The 19,457-nt window shown below is 37.4% G+C and overlaps 2 protein-coding genes across 3 annotated transcripts in view; both read left to right on the top strand.

Moving 5' to 3' along the window:
• The first annotated feature begins 54 nt into the window (after positions 1 to 54).
• The window catches only part of LOC126199308 (elongation factor-like GTPase 1), a 630,571-nt gene continuing 611,168 nt past the window's right edge, over positions 55 to 19,457 (top strand). The window contains exons 1-2 of one of the 2 annotated variants that reach the window (XM_049936141.1): positions 55 to 246; positions 8,163 to 8,340. In XM_049936141.1, the coding sequence (XP_049792098.1) occupies positions 8,177 to 8,340 (164 nt within the window). In that variant the 5' untranslated portion in view covers positions 55 to 246; positions 8,163 to 8,176. The remainder of the gene's footprint in view (positions 247 to 8,162; positions 8,341 to 19,457) is intronic. The other variant, XM_049936142.1, reaches the window with a different exon arrangement.
• Positions 241 to 4,165, top strand: LOC126199310 (cytochrome c oxidase assembly factor 7 homolog). The gene has a single exon (XM_049936144.1). The coding sequence runs from the start codon at positions 311 to 313 to the stop codon at positions 1,010 to 1,012; it is 702 nt and encodes a 233-aa protein (XP_049792101.1). The 5' UTR covers positions 241 to 310; the 3' UTR covers positions 1,013 to 4,165.

The raw sequence follows: 19,457 nt of genomic DNA, 5'->3' as shown, positions 1-19,457 counted from the left end.
TTGTCAACAGGTACGTCAAAGCTTCTCAAACAATCAACAAATGCTGCTCAGCTGTCTTGCGACGAGAGCACAGATCTTTGAGATATTAAAACTTTGAAATAACAAAGGAGAGCCGGTAAACTTCGGTCGGCGATATTTGGGGCAGAAGAGTTGTGTGGTGTTGCAGTAACCCACATTAAAGGTGTAAATAAATGACAGTATACAGAAGTGAGTCACTGGAGGCTGAAAATATTGTGAGACAAGAAGGTATAACTGTGCTTCATAAGCTGTCGTGTTGACTAAATTAGATTAAGCGAGTGTGTTGTGCAATATGGGTGTAAACTTAAAAGATGAAGAAGAAGTGAAGCAGTACTTACATAATTTAGGTATTGAATATCGTTTTGGTTGCTATCAAGAAAAGAAACCAGAGGTATGTCATTTGTTGGGGGATTACTTAGAAGCCATCAAGAAGGATTTTGATAAAGCAGCGAAAGTGTATAAAACTAACTGTGATGACTATAATTTTGGTAAAAGCTGTCAGAAATTTGGAAATTATTCATTTGTTGGGAAGGGAAACACCACTAAAGATACAGAAGTAGCATTTAAGTATTATAAAAAGGCATGTGACCTGGGTGAAACAAAAGCTTGCTTTAATGTTGGCGTTTTAAACATTCTAGATACAAAAAACAGCAGGAAAGAGAAGGACTATGCTTTAGGGGTAGCTTCACTACACAAATGTTGTGATGATAACGACGCGCACTGTTGCTTTTATGTCAGTACTATGTTTTTACAGGGTCTAAAAAATGGTTTCATTGAGAAGGATATGGCTAAAGCTTATTCATTTTCATTAAAAGCTTGTGATCTAGGTAGCATGCAGGCCTGTGCAAATGTAAGTCAGATGTATCGGAGGGGTGATGGTGTTGACAAAAATGAAGATTTAGCTGAGAAATATAAGAAAAAAGCACTGGAATTGCAGCAACAGACATTCAAACAGCAGCAGCTGGAGTTTCAGCAAGGGACAAAGCCTGTGTAATGGAATGTTATTTACAATCAAAGCAGATATTTATTAAAATTAAGTACATACTTAATAAATAGGCATGCTGTTTCAAAACTTCCTAGCAGGACATTGTAGCACCTGTGTGATTGGGTTGCATATTGCTGGGCAGAATAAAACACAGAATTACTTTTGGAATATGCATTAAAAATGGGCTACTCATGCTTATGGCAATTTGAGATGGACAGACAATAATTGTCAATAGATACTATTCTTATCACAATATATTATCAGCTTTTTGTAGTTTCATAAAAATGAACTGAATGTAAAACATTTATACTGCCTGTAAAATGTGGATTACTCACTCTGGTGAATTTCTTTTGGGTTTGAGTAAGACTGTAGGAAACACAGTACAGCAACAACAGGACACATCTCTCTAGTGTACTAATAACTGAGCATATTTGTTCTGTATTGACTGAGTAACTATTGTCATCAGACCATTATTCTAGACTGTCATGTATAAGATCTCCCTTTACACATCTGAATATCAAAAATGGATTATTTTTATGTTGGTGGCAAAACAGAACAGAAAAATGGCTAGACCACACGTATTAGTATGTCAATGGAGGGTTAGGTATTGGATCTTGGTTGTGAGTGTATTTTTACTTATGATGGGAAAAAAGGCTTGTTTTGTTGCTGAATGATAGTGACAGGCTATCTACATCCACAGGTACACCAGTAGCCCTTGCAACTGAGAATCTTTGTATATCACTGCCATACATTGAGGCATGGTATGTTATTGCCCTTGCTAATTTCTCACAAGTCTTAGCAGTTTGTATCCCATATCACACTGCATTTGTACAGTTTTAATAGTGCTTTACTTTTTTTATTATTATTTTATCAAATTGCCATATTCAAGTGGTTCACATACTTTTCTTTTGTCTATTAACATATTATTTTGTCTCTTTGAAGCAGTGTGCTGCACTTACAGAGGAAGCTTTAAATATGCATTTTGTAGTGAATCTATCATTCTAGTTTTGGATAATATCATATGACATTTACCTCCACCACCATTTGTTTCAAATTATATGTTGACATTTTTCTCAGAAAAGTTGTTATTTTAATTATTAACATTTGGACATACTGTAGGCCTACAGAAATTGATTGCCTTTTTTGCGCATTTTTGGTTTGGTCTGTAATGGGCCATGAAATGCTGGCTTCAAACTCTGAAGTCCAATTTCAGGAAAGATGTGGTTTACATTCAACTCTGTGGTTATTAATTTTCTGTTGGTCTCTGAACTTTTTGGAATTAACAAAATAGTTATAGAGGAAGTAGTATATTAATTAAATAATAATTATGGTAGTTGGTGTTTGAGAGACTAAACTTTTTGTCATTAATCGCTTTGAATGAAAACATCATCAGCATTCAACTTCACTTCTTGAGGGAGGTAGCATGCCTATTTTACGTGCCATTGACAGAAGAGTACTGTGCAAATGAATTAGGATGTTATTGAAGAGAATATTGATTTCTTAGTTTCATATCTGTGTGAAAATAGAAAGTAGTGACAAAGACAGTGCGGGCTGAAATCAGTTTCACTGAAAGTATTTGCAGTATATTGAATGCAAACTGCATTTTTCCATAATTTCATTTTAGATTGATTGCGGGCTATCTTTAGAACATTTCTTCCTCTTTCATGATACTTTGCAATTAGATAACTGTTATCCTTTACCTGTAAAAGATGTAAGGGTGTTTGTTTAGAGTATGTTGACAAGAGTGTTTGTTTAGAGTATGTTGACAGTACAACTTGTTCTTTGCTGTTGGAAACATGTAATTTGTTGTATTGACCTGTGTTTACATTTCATGTATTAGTCCAAAGCAGTCTGTATTTTCTTCACCATCAAAGATAGTTGCGTATGAAATTAGAATACAATAAATCTATAAAGGCACCATTTCACTAGCAGGCAGCAGTATCAGATGTACAAAATGGTGAAGCCACACGAGCTTTCTGGATCCACTTTTCTTAGGACTGAAAAAAAGGGATGAGGTGAGAAAAGGTGATTAGGAGCTTTTGAAGACTAAGGAGAAAAACATCCAGGAGCATGGATTGAGAAAATGACAGTGGGCAGGAAGAAATGAAAATTGTCAATAAAATGCCAACAAAACATTATATTTGAATATATAAAAAGCTAAAAATGAGAGAGAAGGTAATTAGAAAATCAAGATTGGATGTTATGAGGGACACATGTTTATTGAATTATGGCAGGCAAGAACAAAAGAAGATATTGACAGCATTCTTTGTGCAAGAAGCTATGTGTTGTCAATGTAGTAGACTTTTGTTAAAACTCCTTCCTTTTTTTTTTTTTTTTTTTTTTTTTTTTTTTTTTTTTTTTTTTTTTTTTTAGAGATTACATTACCATAATGGGGAGACACTCACTGCAGGCTTTGACTGTACTTGTACATTTACATTCTGCAAAAACTAGTGAAGTGCTTGTCAGAGGGTGCTTATATTTTGTTAAATATTCCAACTAACCATTTTTAACTGTCAGTCAAAATGTCATTAATAATGGCATTGACATAATCAACAGTTAAACTGGAGATTGGCGTTAAGTTTTCTCACTTTAGGCTAATTTCAAATTATTTATTTCTTGATGACTACAGAATTATGATGCTGTTTTGTCTGAGCTGATTGTTATTTGAATCATTTCACTGTGACAGCTGTCAGAGCTTACAGATTGTGTGATAACTGTAATTGTATTGATATGCCTAAAATTTGTTGCAAAGACTTATAGACTTATGAACCTCTTAACTTCCATTTCTGTATTATTTGATTCTTACTCTTATATAAATTTCTTACACTTATCTTATTATTATAACATTAAACTGCTGATTTCTGTTGTATTTGTTCTGTCCTGTGAGTTTTTCTTCAGGGACTCTATTTGTACCATATCTGTGAGGGGCTGATGGGAATGTGTTACCTGTATGTTCCAGTTCACTGATTTAGCTAGCATAATTTTGAAGCAGAAAATAAAATGTAATGAAAGGACACACAGTTCAAAATGACCTATGTAAATCTATATTTATATAACTACCAAAGATTGTGGGTTGCTGTTTCACTTGTTGTTATACATGAGAATATACTTTTTTAGTCAGAAGATTGATGTTTTTGGAATAAAGATCATTCACAAAAGGAACTGCCTCATCTTTATGTACTACCTGATGGGTTCCAGTCCATTGCCCCATCCACTACCTAAAGTTATAAATAAAATATTAAATTAATTATGTTTATTGAGAAACATAGTCCACATGATGCTAAACCAGAGCAAAAGCTTTAGGTGCTAAAAATCACTGAACCACAGTAGACTGTGAAGAATAAGAAATACTATGACTCCATAACAATTCTGTTAGTTTAAGGAAAGAAAGAATGAAACAGAAGGGTGTCAAGAGTTGATAAAAGATGTTATCGGTTATGATTTGACTCTGAAAACTTACACTTTAGGAGGTGTGCAACGACAAATTAGGAATTCTGTCATCTTCTTCTTACATATAGGGAAATGAGTAATTCTGAAATATGAAAGTTTTGATCACACAGAAATGTAAATACAGTGCTCCTTTAAGTTATTTGACTAAATGTTGTAAGTGCAGGAGGAGAAATCAGGTATTTCCCAGAATTTACTTCTTTTATGACATAAGCAGTAAGATATAAGTTTGATACCTGAACCACTGTTATCATGATTTACATTTTTAAATACCACTAAATGAATTGATATCGGTACTATCAGCTGTTCACAATAAAAATGAAAGTAGATGTACTTGAAACAAAACCTGTCATATAGATATGAAGTTTTCATTCTTTTAGAATAATTTAAGGATAATTTTAAGAAGCTAAAAAATGAAATACATTTAATAGACACTATATTGAGTTACTGGATAGTGGAAGGAGTGGTTCTCAAACATATGGTAAACTACTAATCTTCTAAGACTGTTTTATTGGTACTGTTATGGAAAAAGATATATTGAAAGCCAATGGTCTTCATGCAAAAGGAGGGAGGCGGGGGGGGGGGGGGGGCAGAGGCTAGTGTAGATAGGTGTGAAAGTTACCAGTCATCTTTGTTTGAAATGATGTGTTGAGTATGGCATAAATCAGTATAAACACAGAACATTTTAGGAATAATGTATTTATAAAAGAAACCACAAATTTGATGTTGGAAATAAAATCCCGATGAAAAAGAGAATGCATCCAAAACACAAATTTTTAAGGGGAAGTGTTGAATGAGATTTACTTGGAAAAATTAAAACAATTAACAGTCAAGATGTACAGATGAGGAGTGTGCAGAAGTGGGTGAAATATGAAGATGGATGCAGACAATAGTCAGAAAAGATAGCTTTCATTGAAGATTTACAATGCTGTGCTAACCTTTAGGTTATGTTTGCAGTTGTAATGATGCTGAGTACCACATGCTGCTGTGGGTGCTGCTTTGGAAGAACTGTGCCTATGAACACCTAAAATATGTATTATGTGGGTATCCTGTCAGTCAGCTTGACCAGTCTGTTGTAAAGGAACCTGCAGTTTAATTTGTAATGTGACTTGTTTCTACATTTTAAAGCTATACTACAGCTGCAAGTCACATTATCAAGAACAAGCCACAACTTGGGTGTATTTCTAACCTAATACTTTTCGATATTTGTCTTTAAGTAAGAGAAACTTCATTTCTTAATATGTGAAAGTGGGAAAAGGTAACAGAATTTGATGGACTTACATGTAATGCAAACACTGTGGCAATTAAGCTAACTATAAATACACTTTTTTTAAACCAAAACTCCATTTCAACAAGATAAAATAAAATAAAACCAGTCTATTGTAGTGTGAAACAAAAAGTGATTTGAATTCATTAATTTATGCATGCAAAAAATAGAAACATTTTTAATGACACTGCAGTTGCCTTGTAAGTGCAACATATGATAATCATTGCCTGTAAGTGTATCACAAAAAATCCTATTTGCCATGTAGAATATCAGTCAAGTATATAACTCTTTCCAGCATTTACTGCCCTTCCCCATGACAGGTCTGTACCCATAAAGTAAGCAATCATTTTTCATTTCTGTTTAGTGGTAGCCTCTTTTACTCTTATCCTCTAACTCATGAAAGCTGATTTTTCCAAATTGTGTCATTGAGTAACTATTTTTTACACATCATGCTGTGTACTTGATTGGCATTACATCCTTTTAGTACGGGGCATGGAGGGGAGGGGAGGGGAGATTTAGCTGTATAGTTGTCAGATATGGATTGTGCTTCAGGTATACTATAATTAGTTGTGGTTAGCTCATAATTCAATATTGACTGAAGATGTAAAATAATTGTCATATGTAGCTAGATCACAGAAATAGTGAAAATAGTATCTTCACAGTTTTACATAGAATTGAGATCAAGCACTGTTGGTTTGCAAGTCTCAGTTTTCAGTGTGTTTATAAATATAAACTAATACCTTACAGACAGATATGTAGGTACTAGAAGGAAAAAGATAGTCGCATACTGAAACAGTTTGAGAAACATAGCTTTTTTTACAGATGGTGCTTCATTTCACCAGCAAAAAATGGTCAGTGCAAGAATCTTCTCTTAGCTATTACTTTTCGGTAATTTGCAGACAGGAACGTTTGCTTTAATATTTATGCAGCTCTGCAGTCATCTTGCTTCCAGTTAGTTAACTTGTCCCAATAATCTTTCAGACAAGCCTCGCACCTTTTTTTTTTTTTTTTTTTTGTCTAAGATTTAATCCTGATGTTCTGAGCACCCTTTTATTCTCAGTGACCACTAATTTTTATGTTCTTAAATTATGAAACACCACAAAAAAACGTAGTTTCATTTAGAATATATTATGATCGAAGGCTATATAAATCCTGTTATTGTGGAGCATGTAATCTTTTGCTACACACCGAAATGAAATTCATTATAAATAATCCATGAGAACTTGAGAAGAACAGTGATGTCCATACTTACACTAGAGGGGAAAATACATTTATTACCTGTTATTAAAGCTGTCAGTGGCTCAGAAAGGAGCTCAATATGCAGCAACAAAAATCTTTCATCACCTGCCCAGTAACGTAAAATCTACATAATTTCAATAAATGAATCATTCAAATGATGTATGGAACATGTAACTAACTAATTGAGATAGGTACCACTGTGCTCTAAATTGTAGGAGTGAGCAAGGTGGTGCAGAGGTTACCATACAGCAGTCTCATTCTGATGGAGCAGGTTTTGTGTCTTCAACCAGACGTCTGGTAGATTTTTTCTGTGGTTTTTATAAATAAATTAAGTTGGATGCTGTGGTTATTCCTTGGGGGGGGGGGGGGGGGCACTCAACTTACTTTCCCACCCTTGAATAATGCAGACTTGTGTTATGTTTCTAAGTACCTCATCTACAGCAGAACATTAAACTTTAAACCTCCTTCCTTTTTTTATTAGTCAGTGACAAGTGGTTTATCTAAATCATTAAATGTATTTTCCAGAGTGGCTCCACTGAAAAGGACCTTCCCGATCCATGTTCAGTCAGTCTCTAATTGTCATTGATGGAATGTTAAACTCTTACTATTCTCAAATTGTGGCAGATTGTCACAATGAATTGTATTTGAGGTCTCATTTATATTTGTGTGGGACATATATATTTGTCACACATATTTGAGGTAGATTGGAATACATTTAACACAGTGTTTAAGTGACTTTTCATTTTGTTGGTATACTTCTGTACTCTCATTTATTATCGCTTTTCAAGTGTAACACTTGAATGGCAGCAAACTTTAACTCATTAGTACACTCTTAATTGATACCTGTGCAGCTGAGAAATTAAAAATTGAACAACATTGAAATTAAAATCTTGGTCATTGGGTTTTTCAGGCATCTGAGACATATAAGCAGGTTTTGTGACCCAACTTGCTGCACTATCTTTAATTATTTCCTCGTACATCATAATGAGAGAATCTGTGTTAACATTTGAAGGCTAGAGCTAATAGTTAAACCCTGAGGCATGTTCAAGTGGTTGAGCTAATGAAGCATTGTCAATAAAAGCCAGAGATTTGAATTCTGTGTATGTCTGGATATAGTTGTAATTTCTCCTGTGGAGACACAGATATACATGTATGAAATAGTGCCAGAACCAAAGTAACAATAATTTATTTGTATTTTGTTTTTAGGAATTTGATGCAAGATGAGGTTAGTTAATGCCGAGAAATTGTCTCAGTTGCAAACAAAAACTGATCACATACGCAATATATGTATCATTGCACATGTAGATCATGGGAAAACAACATTAGCAGATTCACTAGTTGCTAGTAATGGGATAATCTCACCGAAGATGGTAGGAAAACTCAGGTATGTTACTTTTTTTGACAGATGATGAGATTTTTTTCGCATAGAGTTCTACAGTTCAGATATCATTCATATCTTTATACTACCTACACAGTAAAGTATTTACTCTGCAAAATACAGTGAGTATTACTTGATAACAGTTTATATGTACAATAATAATTTACGACCATAACTATCATCAAAGTAAAATAGAAACAAAGTACAAAGAATGACAACAGGCAACCAATCATATTCACATGAATGGTGCACAGTAGCCACACGTCAAAAACATACAGTTATGCAAATTACAATACACTCTCTAAGCAAAAAAATATTGATACATGCTAACAGTTTACAAGATTGTCTTTAGCTACTGCCGGCCGAAGTGGCCGCGCGGTTCTGGCGCTGCAGTCTGGAACCGCGAGACCGCTACGGTCGCAGGTTCGAATCCTGCCTCGGGCATGGATGTGTGTGATGTCCTTAGGTTAGTTAGGTTTAACTAGTTCTAAGTTCTAGGGGACTAATGACCTCAGAAGTTGAGTCCCATAGTGCTCAGAGCCATTTAGCTACTTTTTTTTTACATAGAGTGATTTATGCATAATTATGTTCAGTCAATCTGTTTATACTCTTCTTTTACATATATTGATTTACACATAACTATGCTCTCTCTCTCTCTCTCTCTCTCTCTCTCTCTCTCTCTCTCTCTCTCTCTCTCTCTTTCCACACACCTTATTAATTATAAATTAATAAATTATTTAATGAAGTGGAAACAGTAATTAAAAAGATGTCATTTGAGTTTGTGTTTGAAATTAATGAGTATGTATTAAATTCTTTACATCGCTGGGTAGATGGTCAGTCATTTTTATGTCTGAATACCTCATTCTTAATGGAGTATATATATTACGAACTGTTTTCAGTATGCCCAACTATTTAAAGAGTTGTCTATAAGAGTGGACACCACTTTTTATCCTTATTACATGTACAACAAACACTTATATCCTCAATGATAAGTTAACCCAGAATTTGATGCCAAATGGCATTAATAAATAAACATAGAAGTAAATAAATTTTTAAAATTTTCATCTCCAAAATTTGCAATACTTGCAGAGTTTAACACAAAATAAAGGAAAGGCAACAACTCACCTATAGCTGACTGATGTGTGGCGCTGCCAAAATATTCACAACAAAGTGCCAGAATTTGAAATGTTCATGAAAAGAAGCTCATGTAATACTAGTTACAGAAAGCTGTTTGAAACCTGAAATTGATAGCAGTGAGGTTTTTGTGGAAAATATGAGTGTATATCAGAAGGATAGGCCAATGGGAAATGGTGTATGTGTCACAGGAGACAAGAAACTCAAATCCACTGAGATCAATATTAAAGCTATATATGAGATTGTTTGGACAAGACTCAGGGGTAGATGTAAAATTATAATTGGATCCTTCTATCCCACCAGTCTCATTTCCGATGTAACTGAAAATTTCAGAAAAAAACTCCGTACGCTTGTATGTAAGTTCCTCTGTCATACTGCAGTCATCAGGGGAGACTATAATCATCCAACAATTAATTGGGAAAATTACGGTTTGTTAGCGGTGGGCATGATAAGACATCGTGTGAAATAAATGCCTTCTCTGAAAACTACCTTGAACAGGTAGTTATGAACCCCACTCATGATGAGAATGTATTGGATCTAATGACAACAAATAGACCTGATGTCTTTGAGGATGTCCACATCGAAACTGATGTCAGTGACCATGACGCAGTTGTGGCAGCAGTGATTACCGAAATACAAGGGACAACTACAAACAAACAGAAAGATATAAATGTACAGTGTAACTAGATAAAAAATCAGTGAAGAACTTGAAACTTTCAGTACGGGACAGGAGCATGTAGAGGAACTGTGGCTCAAGTTTAAAAGAGTAGTTGACCATGCTCTAGATAGATATGTACCCAGTAGAACAGTTCGTAATAGGAGGGACCCTCCATGATATTCAATCACTGTAAAGAAACAAAGATTACTGCATAATAAGTGTAAAACAGAGCATAGGCTATAGTGAGAGAGATACTGAATGAAACACATTTGGCTGTCAGGAGAGCAATGCGTGATGCCTCCAGTGACTGAAATGCTTAACTCTGTTTTCAAATGCTCCTTTATGTAGGAAAACCTGTGAGAACTGCCCCAACTTAATTTTTGTACCACTGAAAAGATGAATGAAAAAAGTGTTAGTGTCAGTGGTGTTGAGAAACAGCTGAAATCATTAGATTATTGAAAATTTCATGCGCAGATTTGCATCTGAATTAGTCCCTCTTGTAACTGTAATCTGTCTTAGATCCCTTGAACAAAAAACTGTGCCCAGTTCTTGAAAAAAAGCACAGGACACATCCGTCAACAAGAAGGGTAGCAGAAGTGATACACAAAACTACCGTCCAATATCCTTGACATCAGTTTGTTATAGCATCTTAGAACATATTCTGAGCTCAAACATAATAGATTCTGCAACCATCAATCATGTGAAAGCCAACTTGCAGTTTTCTCACATGACATACTGAAAGCTTAGGATTGAGACAGTCGGGTAGATGCAATATTTATTTATTTCCAAAAAGTGTTTGACTCGATACCACACCTGCACTTATTGTCAAAAGGTTGATCAAATGGGGCATCAAGTGAAATTTGTGACTGGATTAAGGACTTTTTGGTAGGGATGGTGCAGCATGTTATCTTGGATAGTCATTTTTAACTTGATTTATTTATTCATCCAGGAACCACAATGACTTAAGATTTGTGACCCTAATTCAACAAAAATGCAAAGCTCAAAATATACATACATACAGAATGTATAAGCATACTTTTATGAGGATGGGTCTGGTGGTCAGCTGTGGCCTTGATGAAGGAAGTGTTGTTTATATAAGTTACCCGCAGGCATTAATACTGTTAAAGCACCATATTCAGGTAGCACACAACATTTATTTTACAAGAGCAAGGTATAACTTACTACTACGAACAAGGAATAAACATATGTCAGTGAACATTTCGTCAAACTTAAACACATTGATGACTGTATGATGTCACTATAATTATCACTGAAATGAAATGTATGATCACTCCACCACTAGTGTCAAAGATTGAAACAGACTAATTTCCCTGCTTGCAGTTCACTTGCTTCATGGAGTCCATTGCAGTATTTTGTGGGCTGCTGTGAGCTGCATCTTGTGGCATTGTCACATCTGCTACAGCACCCGTAAGTTTGGTTTCTGCTGAGTGTTGTGGCTGGCTGATGGTAGCTGAAGGTGCCGCCATATTTTCAGTAGGTGGAGTAGCTGCATTGCCCATACTGATGGGGGGTAGCAAAATGTGGGCTTGAGGCGATCCACGGAGACTGTGGTGGAAGTGCCCATAATATTGATCTTAAACATCTTTTCCTTCCCTGCTGACCACTACATAAGCTTCATAATATGGGGGTTGGAGTGGCTTGCATACCACTTCATATCAGACAAAAACTTTGTCATACATTGCTAGAGCCTTGAAAATAAAAGGATGATGAGTGAGGTTGGACACACGGTGCGACAGGGCAGAGTTGTGGCCGCAGATTCGAGACAATGTCAGATGCACCAACGCAGTCATTAGATTTGTACTCAAGGAATTCACTTGCTTGCCATATTGTTTGGCTGTATACAAGATCAGCTACTGTAGCCCTGAGATCTTCCTTGATGGATGCTTGAAGACTTAGAAGCACAATGGATAATGTCTCTGTCCAGTGTTGCAAATTGCGACATCTTAATGTTCCTTTCAGTGTTGTTCCATGAGTCCCTTAGCTGCAGAGTGGCAACCTAGTGTGGATAGACTTCATATTTGGCAAGGTAGCGGGTGCTTGAAACAAATAACACTCAAATTGTCAACTTTGACATGTGGCAGTACAAAGAGGCATGCTGAAATCGGCAGTCCATCATCAAAAGAATGTGGTTACCGCAGTTTCAGTGGTTATATTACCCATAGGGAGTGCCTCTGACTGACGCAGAAAGAGGTCAATGGTCGTAAGGCAGTAGTGAAACTGTCAGATGATGGCAACAGCTGAATTATGTCTAAATGGATGTGCTCAAATCATTGCTTATGTGATAGAAGTGAGCCAGTTGCCGCATTGACATATCGAGTAATTTTATTCCTTTGGCAAGTCGTGCACTGGTGCACAAATGATTTGCAATCACCGAGCAATGTGATGCAGTGGTTAGCACACTGCACTCGCATTCAGGAGGACTATGGTTCAGTCCCATGTCTGCCTGTCCTGATTTAGGTTTTCTGTGATTTCCCTAAATCACTTCAGGCAAATGCCAGGATGGTTCCTTTGAAAGGGCTTGGCCGACTTTCTTCCCCATCCTTCCCTAATCCGATGAGACCGATGACCTTGCTGTCTGGTCTCTTCCCTCAAATCAACTCCATCCCCCAACCCAACAATTTGCAATCTTTGTCGATACTCGACCACACTATAAGAGCATTTCACAAGATTCAGTGTACCATGGACCCCTGGATGTGCCAACTTTTTTAATGACACAGTGGTTTGGTGTTGAAACTGCAGAAGGACAAATGATCACGTCTTCACTACTGAAACTTCACAATGCATCCATATCTTCAGTAGTGGTACTGGAATGTGGTGGACATGCAGGCTGTTTGGTCGCTCCAGTAATGCGCACAACTCTGGATCAAGATGTTGTGGCTTAGTGAGAGCTTTGTGGTCAATTGTGGTGTTAAACATCTTGGTGTGAGAGAGGCATCTGCTGGAACATTCAAATAATCCTGAACACAAATAACATATGCCATAAATTTTCCAATGTAATCCAAGTTTTGCATCTGCCGTGGTGATGCCTTGTCTGGCATTTGATAAAAGGGAATTGACATTAGTTTGTACTTGGTGACTAAAGTAAACTGCTGGCCTTCAAGCAGGTGGTAAAACGTTTTTATGGCAGCATACATTGTGTACAGCTTGCGATCGTATGTCAGCCATCCTTGTTATGCTTGTGAAAGCTTCTGGCTGTCAACACTGTTCTATTTACTACTGTAGTATAGGGCTCATTGCTGTTACTGATGTGTCTACCGTTAAAATGAGGGGAGGTGGGAGGGAGAGGGCTGGGTGACAGAATGTGCTAACAGCATAGTTTCAGTGATGATAGTTTTCACTTTGGTGAAACCTGCCTCTGTGTTGCTACACAAGATTTGATCCTCTGGCTTTGGAACACCTCGTAACAAGTCATTCAATGCAATGTAGCTGTCAACAATGCATGGTTGTGCAGAAAATGGCAATAGAAATTTATTAAGCCTAGGTATTGTCATAACCCTCATATTCTGACTGGCTCTGGGTATTTGACTATGGCTTCATTTTTCTCTTGCGGCAGCCTTCAACTTTCTCTTGCGGTGGCTGAATTCCTTGGGTGTTGATGATGTACCCAAGGAATTGCACCTTTTACTCTGAATACACTCTTCACAGGGACTCATAAAAGATGTGCAGAGTGACGCATCTCATGTGGTTTGTTTCACCTGTGTAGGGCGGTCAGTGCAACGTGACACAGTTGTTTCCAGTCTTTTTGCGTGTTCAGACCACGTCGCGATCACCAAAAATGTTGTTTATTAGAGTTACTCTCAGGCATTAATACTGTCAAAGAACCATACCCAAGTAGCATAAAACTTTTATTTTAAAAGAGCAAGGAATAACTAACCACTACAAAATGAAGAATAAACATATGTCAGTGAATGTATTACCCAATGTAAATACTTCGAGCACTGTCTGATGTCACTATAAATGTCACAGCAACATACAATGAAATGATTTAAGGAAACCACAGAGAACCTAAATCAGGATACCAGATAAAGCAAACTCCGTCCTGCTGAATATGAGGTTGTAATGTAATTGGGTAGATAAAAAATCTGATCACCAAACGGTGACAGTACACACACACAGTGATTACTGCTGAAACATTGTGCACGATTTAATAAGAGTGAGCCCTCATACTCAGGTATAAGAAGTTCTTCTTAGAGCAGTTGAGAAGGCAACAGTGGCACGATAACTAAGGAGGTGTGAGGTACTGATGACAGATGGTTTGTTAGGTACGGATATCTTGAGAAAGATCGCCTAAATTGTGGTCCTTCTCCACGATTGGCTGCTGCATTTGGTAGTTGTGCACCAAAATGGTTATCTTCTATTATTAATATTTGAAAAATTAAACAACATATTTACTTGAATTTCAAATTAAAGCATATCTCAATAGTGTGCTGTCATTCCATTATTTCACAAATATTAATAACGAACAGAATAATAAACAACTGCTAAATGAAAAGATAGATGAAGCACTTCATCTTCTGATCACTTCTAACTTCGATGATGGGCGAAGTGGTTTGGCTGTAAGATCAGAGTTGGTTCGGCAGTCTTGGAGGACAGCCATGTTGTCTGCTGCAGTGTCAGTTAAGACTTAATTTGCAATGTGCCATTTGTAAATGTGAGAGCTGGTTGGGAAGCCTCAGAGGACAGACCTGTTGTCTACATGTTGTCTGCCGTGGTCAGTGTTAATTAAGACTTTACTAGCACAATATGGTTATTTGGTACGTATAATTGAGAACAGTGTGGTGTGATAGTAACTATGAAAATGCACAGTTTGTTATTTTGTTGAAGAAGGAAAGTTATTTGTGACTCCAAAGTGGATTGTAATTATGCAGTTTCTTGTGTTCTGCTAATGAAGCCGAGTGGCATCCCGTATAAACAAACTGATTGAAAAATTAGTTATTTCTAAAATAACAGTTCCTTACTTAGAGTTTCTTACAGCCTCAAGATAACAGATTCACAAGCTATGAGTTGTTTTCTACTCACTGTAGAAGACTGCAGCTTTGAGATGATTTGTTAGAACTTATGCCTTCAACTCAGGCTGGTGGAAGCAAATAGGCATCTCGCGTGTACTGCTATCTTAGTACAAAAGAGATCAATGACACGTCATCTGTGGTAACACAGGGGATGTATGAAAGAGAAATATTTTTGAGGGAAGGGTTTATCATATGCACGTGTTTATCTCTCCCTCTTCCGCTCTCTTTTTCAACTTGCTGTACGGAGACGGCAAAAAATAGACAGGTCAGAATATGAAAGATGTAGCAAACTAAAATGGAGTGAAGAAAGGAGCATTTACTGTGAAGAAATGCTGAGACTCAGAAATAAAAGTAAATTAAGGCCAGGTGGGTGGTGAGAATGAAGGACATGTTGTATCACTGTTTTCTATCTGCGGAGTTCTGAGAAACTGGTGTAATCTCTGTCTTGGATATTACCCTATCTTCCACCTTTAAGCTCTTGGGTTTCCACATGTTGTCGAGTGCAGTCCCCAACACTCACTCTTTCCTTCTCATCCCATCTAGTAAGTCTCCCCTGACCTGCTTTTCTGGGTGACTTTCCTGAAATCAACCCCTCGGTAAACCTCTCCAGTCCTTTTCCTTCACCCCTCTTCCTTCCCCTTCTGCTGGAAGTAGGAGCCACTGGCTCTGAAAGTTTGCATAAGTATAACATTGTTTTATATGCATGTTCTGTCACCACTTAGTACGTAGATTTTTTATCCATCCAAATACATTATATTGTCAAAAACTGATAATTTTCATTGAATATGAGGTTAATGTCTTAACAACTACACTGCCTCATTTGGCCAATCCTTTTTGGACAATGTTGTTTGATTTAAACACAATTTGCTCCAAATAATTTGTATTATAAAACACAGTTTTGTACTTCAGACTTCACACGCTAAGGACACCCAGTGGTGACTTTTGGGCTATGAGTGTGCTGCTATGCCCCTTGTGCTAACACTAGTCTGTTCAGAAAATTCACTCTAAGCCCATAAACATGCAGCTATGCCCCATGCATGTCTTCATGTTTTTCCCTCAGTCCACCTGAAAAACTGAGGCAGCATCCCATCATGATAAGTCAGATGTTGAGCTCAGGAGAATGACAAGACATAACCATCATGGACTATGGATCTTTACCAAGCGAGGTGGCGTAGTGGTTAGCACACTGGACTCGCATTTGGGAGGACGACGGTTCAATCCCGTCTCCAGCCATCCTGATTTAGGTTTTCCGTGATTTCCCTGAATCGTTTCAGGCAAATGCCAGAATGGTTCCTTTGAAAGGGCACGGCTGATTTCCTTCCCTAACCCGAGCTTGCGCTCTGTCTCTAATGACCTTGTTGTCGACGGGACGTTAAACACTAACCACCACCACCACCACCATATGGATCTTAGCACATAATTTTTTGTGAAGCCATACTCTGTGGTCATGTATAACAATGTGACAGGTTGTTGCAGTTATTCCCTTTCATATAGTGGGAATTAGTGAAGTTTGGTAGCAGGAGGAACAAGACTTTTGGTCAGGTGAATACAGGGTTATAAATACAAAATCAAATAGGGGTAATGCAGGAGTAGGTTTCATAATGAATAAAAAAATAGGAGTGCGGGTTACCTACTACAAGCAGCATAGTGAATGCATTATTGTGGCCAAGATAGACACGAAGCCCATGCCTACTACAGTAGTACAAGTTTATATGCCAACTAGCTCTGCAGATGATGAAGAAATTGAAGAAATGTATGACGAGATAAAAGAAATTATTCAGGTAGTGAAGGGAGACGAAAATTTAATAGTCATGGGTGACTGGAATTCGTCAGTAGGAAAAGGGAGAGAAGGAAACATAGTAGGTGAATATGGATTGGGGGGAAGAAATGGAAGAGGAAGCCGCCTTGTAGAATTTTGCACAGAGCATAACTTAATCATAGCTAACACTTGGTTCAAGAATCATAAAAGAAGGTTGTATACCTGGAAGAATCCTGGAGATACTAAAAGGTATCAGATAGATTATATAATGGTAAGACAGAGATTTAGGAACCAGGTTTTAAATTGTAAGACATTTCCAGGGGCAGATGTGGATTCTGACCACAATCTATTGGTTATGAACTGCAGATTGAAACTGAAGAAACTGCAAAAAGGTGGGAATTTAAGGAGATGGGACCTGGATAAACTGAAAGAACCAGAGGTTGTACAGAGTTTCAGGGAGAGCATAAGGAAACAATTGACAGGAATGGGGGAAAGAAATACAGTAGAAGAAGAATGGGTAGCTCTGAGGGATGAAGTAGTGAAGGCAGCATACGATCAAGTAGGTAAAAAGGTGAGGGCTAATAGAAATCCTTGGGTAACAGAAGAAATATTGAATTTAATTGATGAAAGGAGAAAATATAAAAATGCAGTGAATGAAGCAGGCAAAAAGGAATACAAACGTCTCAAAAATGATATCGACAGGAAGTGCAAAATGGCTAAGCAGGCATGGCTAGAGGACAAATGTAAGGATATAGAGGCTTGTCTCACTAGGAGTAAGATAGATACTGCCTACAGGAAAATTAAAGAGACCTTTGGAGAGAAGAGAACCACTTGTATGAATATCAAGAGCTCAGATGGCAATCCAGTTCTAAGAAAAGAAGGGAAGGCAGAAAGGTGGAAGGAGTATATAGAAGGTTTATACAAGGGCGATGTACTTGAGGACAATATTATGGAAATGGAAGAGGATGTAGACGAAGACGAAGTGGGAGATAAGATACTGCGTGAGGAGTTGAACAGAGCACTGAAAGACCTGAGTCGAAACAAGGCCCCGGGAGTAGACAACATTCCATTAGAACTACTGATGGCCTTGGGAGAGCCAGTCATGACAAAACTCTACCATCTGGTGAGCAAGATGTATGAGACAGGCGAAATACCCTCAGACTTCAAGAAGAATATAATAATTCCAATCCCAAAGAAAACAGGTGTTGACAGATGTGAAAATTACCGAACTATCAGTTTAATAAGTCACAGCTGCAAAATACTAACGCGAATTCTTTACAGACGAATGGAAAAACTGGTAGAAGCGGACCTCGGGGAAGATCAGTTTGGATTCCGTAGAAATGTTGGAACACGTGAGGCAATACTAACCTTACGACTTATCTTAGAAGAAAGATTAAGAAAAGGCAAACCTACGTTTCTAGCATTTGTAGACTTAGAGAAAGCTTTTGACAATGTTAACTGGAATACTCTCTTTCGTATTCTGAAGGTAGCAGGGGTAAAATACAGGGAGCGAAAGGCTATTTACAATTTGTACAGAAAGCAGATGGCAGTTATAAGAGTCGAGGGGCATGAAAGGGAAGCAGTGGTTGGGAAAGGAGTGAGACAGGGTTGTAGCCTCTCCCCGATGTTATTCAATCTGTATATTGAGCAAGCAGTAAAGGAAACAAAAGAAAAATTCGGAGTAGGTATTAAAATTCATGGAGAAGAAGTAAAAACTTTGAGGTTTGCCGATGACATTGTAATTCTGTCAGAGACAGCAAAGGACGTGGAAGAGCAGTTGAACGGAATGGACAGTGTCTTGAAAGAAGGATATAAGATGAACATCAACAAAAGCAAAACGAGGATAATGGAATGTAGTCAAATTAAATCGGGTGATGCTGAGGGAATTAGATTAGGAAATGAGACACTTAAAGTAGTAAAGGAGTTTTGCTATTTAGGGAGTAAAATAACTGATGATGGTCAAAGTAGAGAGGATATAAAATGTAGACTGGCAATGGCAAGGAAATCGTTTCTGAAGAAGAGAAATTTGTTAACATCGAGTATAGATTTAAGTGTCAGGAGGTCGTTTCTGAAAGTATTTGTATGGAGTGTAGCCATGTATGGAAGTGAAAGATGGACGATAACTAGTTTGGACAAGAAGAGAATAGAAGCTTTTGAAATGTGGTGCTACAGAAGAATGCTGAAGATAATGTGGGTAGATCACGTAACTAATGAGGAGGTATTGAATAGAATTGGGGAGAAGAGAAGTTTGTGGCACAACTTGACTAGAAGAAGGGATCGGTTGGTAGGACATGTTTTGAGGCATCAAGGGATCACAAATTTAGCATTGGAGGGCAGTGTGGAGGGTAAAAATCATAGAGGTAGACCAAGAGATGAATACACTAAGCAGATTCAGAAGGATGTAGGCTGCAGTAGGTACTGGGAGATGAAGAAGATTGCACAGGATAGAGTAGCATGGAGAGCTGCATCAAACCAGTCTCAGGACTGAAGACCACAACAACAACAACAACAACAACAACAACAATACTAACTACTACACTGA

Source organism: Schistocerca nitens, chromosome 8 (genome assembly GCF_023898315.1).
Source record: "Schistocerca nitens isolate TAMUIC-IGC-003100 chromosome 8, iqSchNite1.1, whole genome shotgun sequence".
Lineage (NCBI taxonomy): Eukaryota > Metazoa > Arthropoda > Insecta > Orthoptera > Acrididae > Schistocerca > Schistocerca nitens.
The sequence above is the reverse complement of the archived record's forward strand: the minus strand, read 5'-3'. Positions and strand labels throughout refer to the sequence as shown.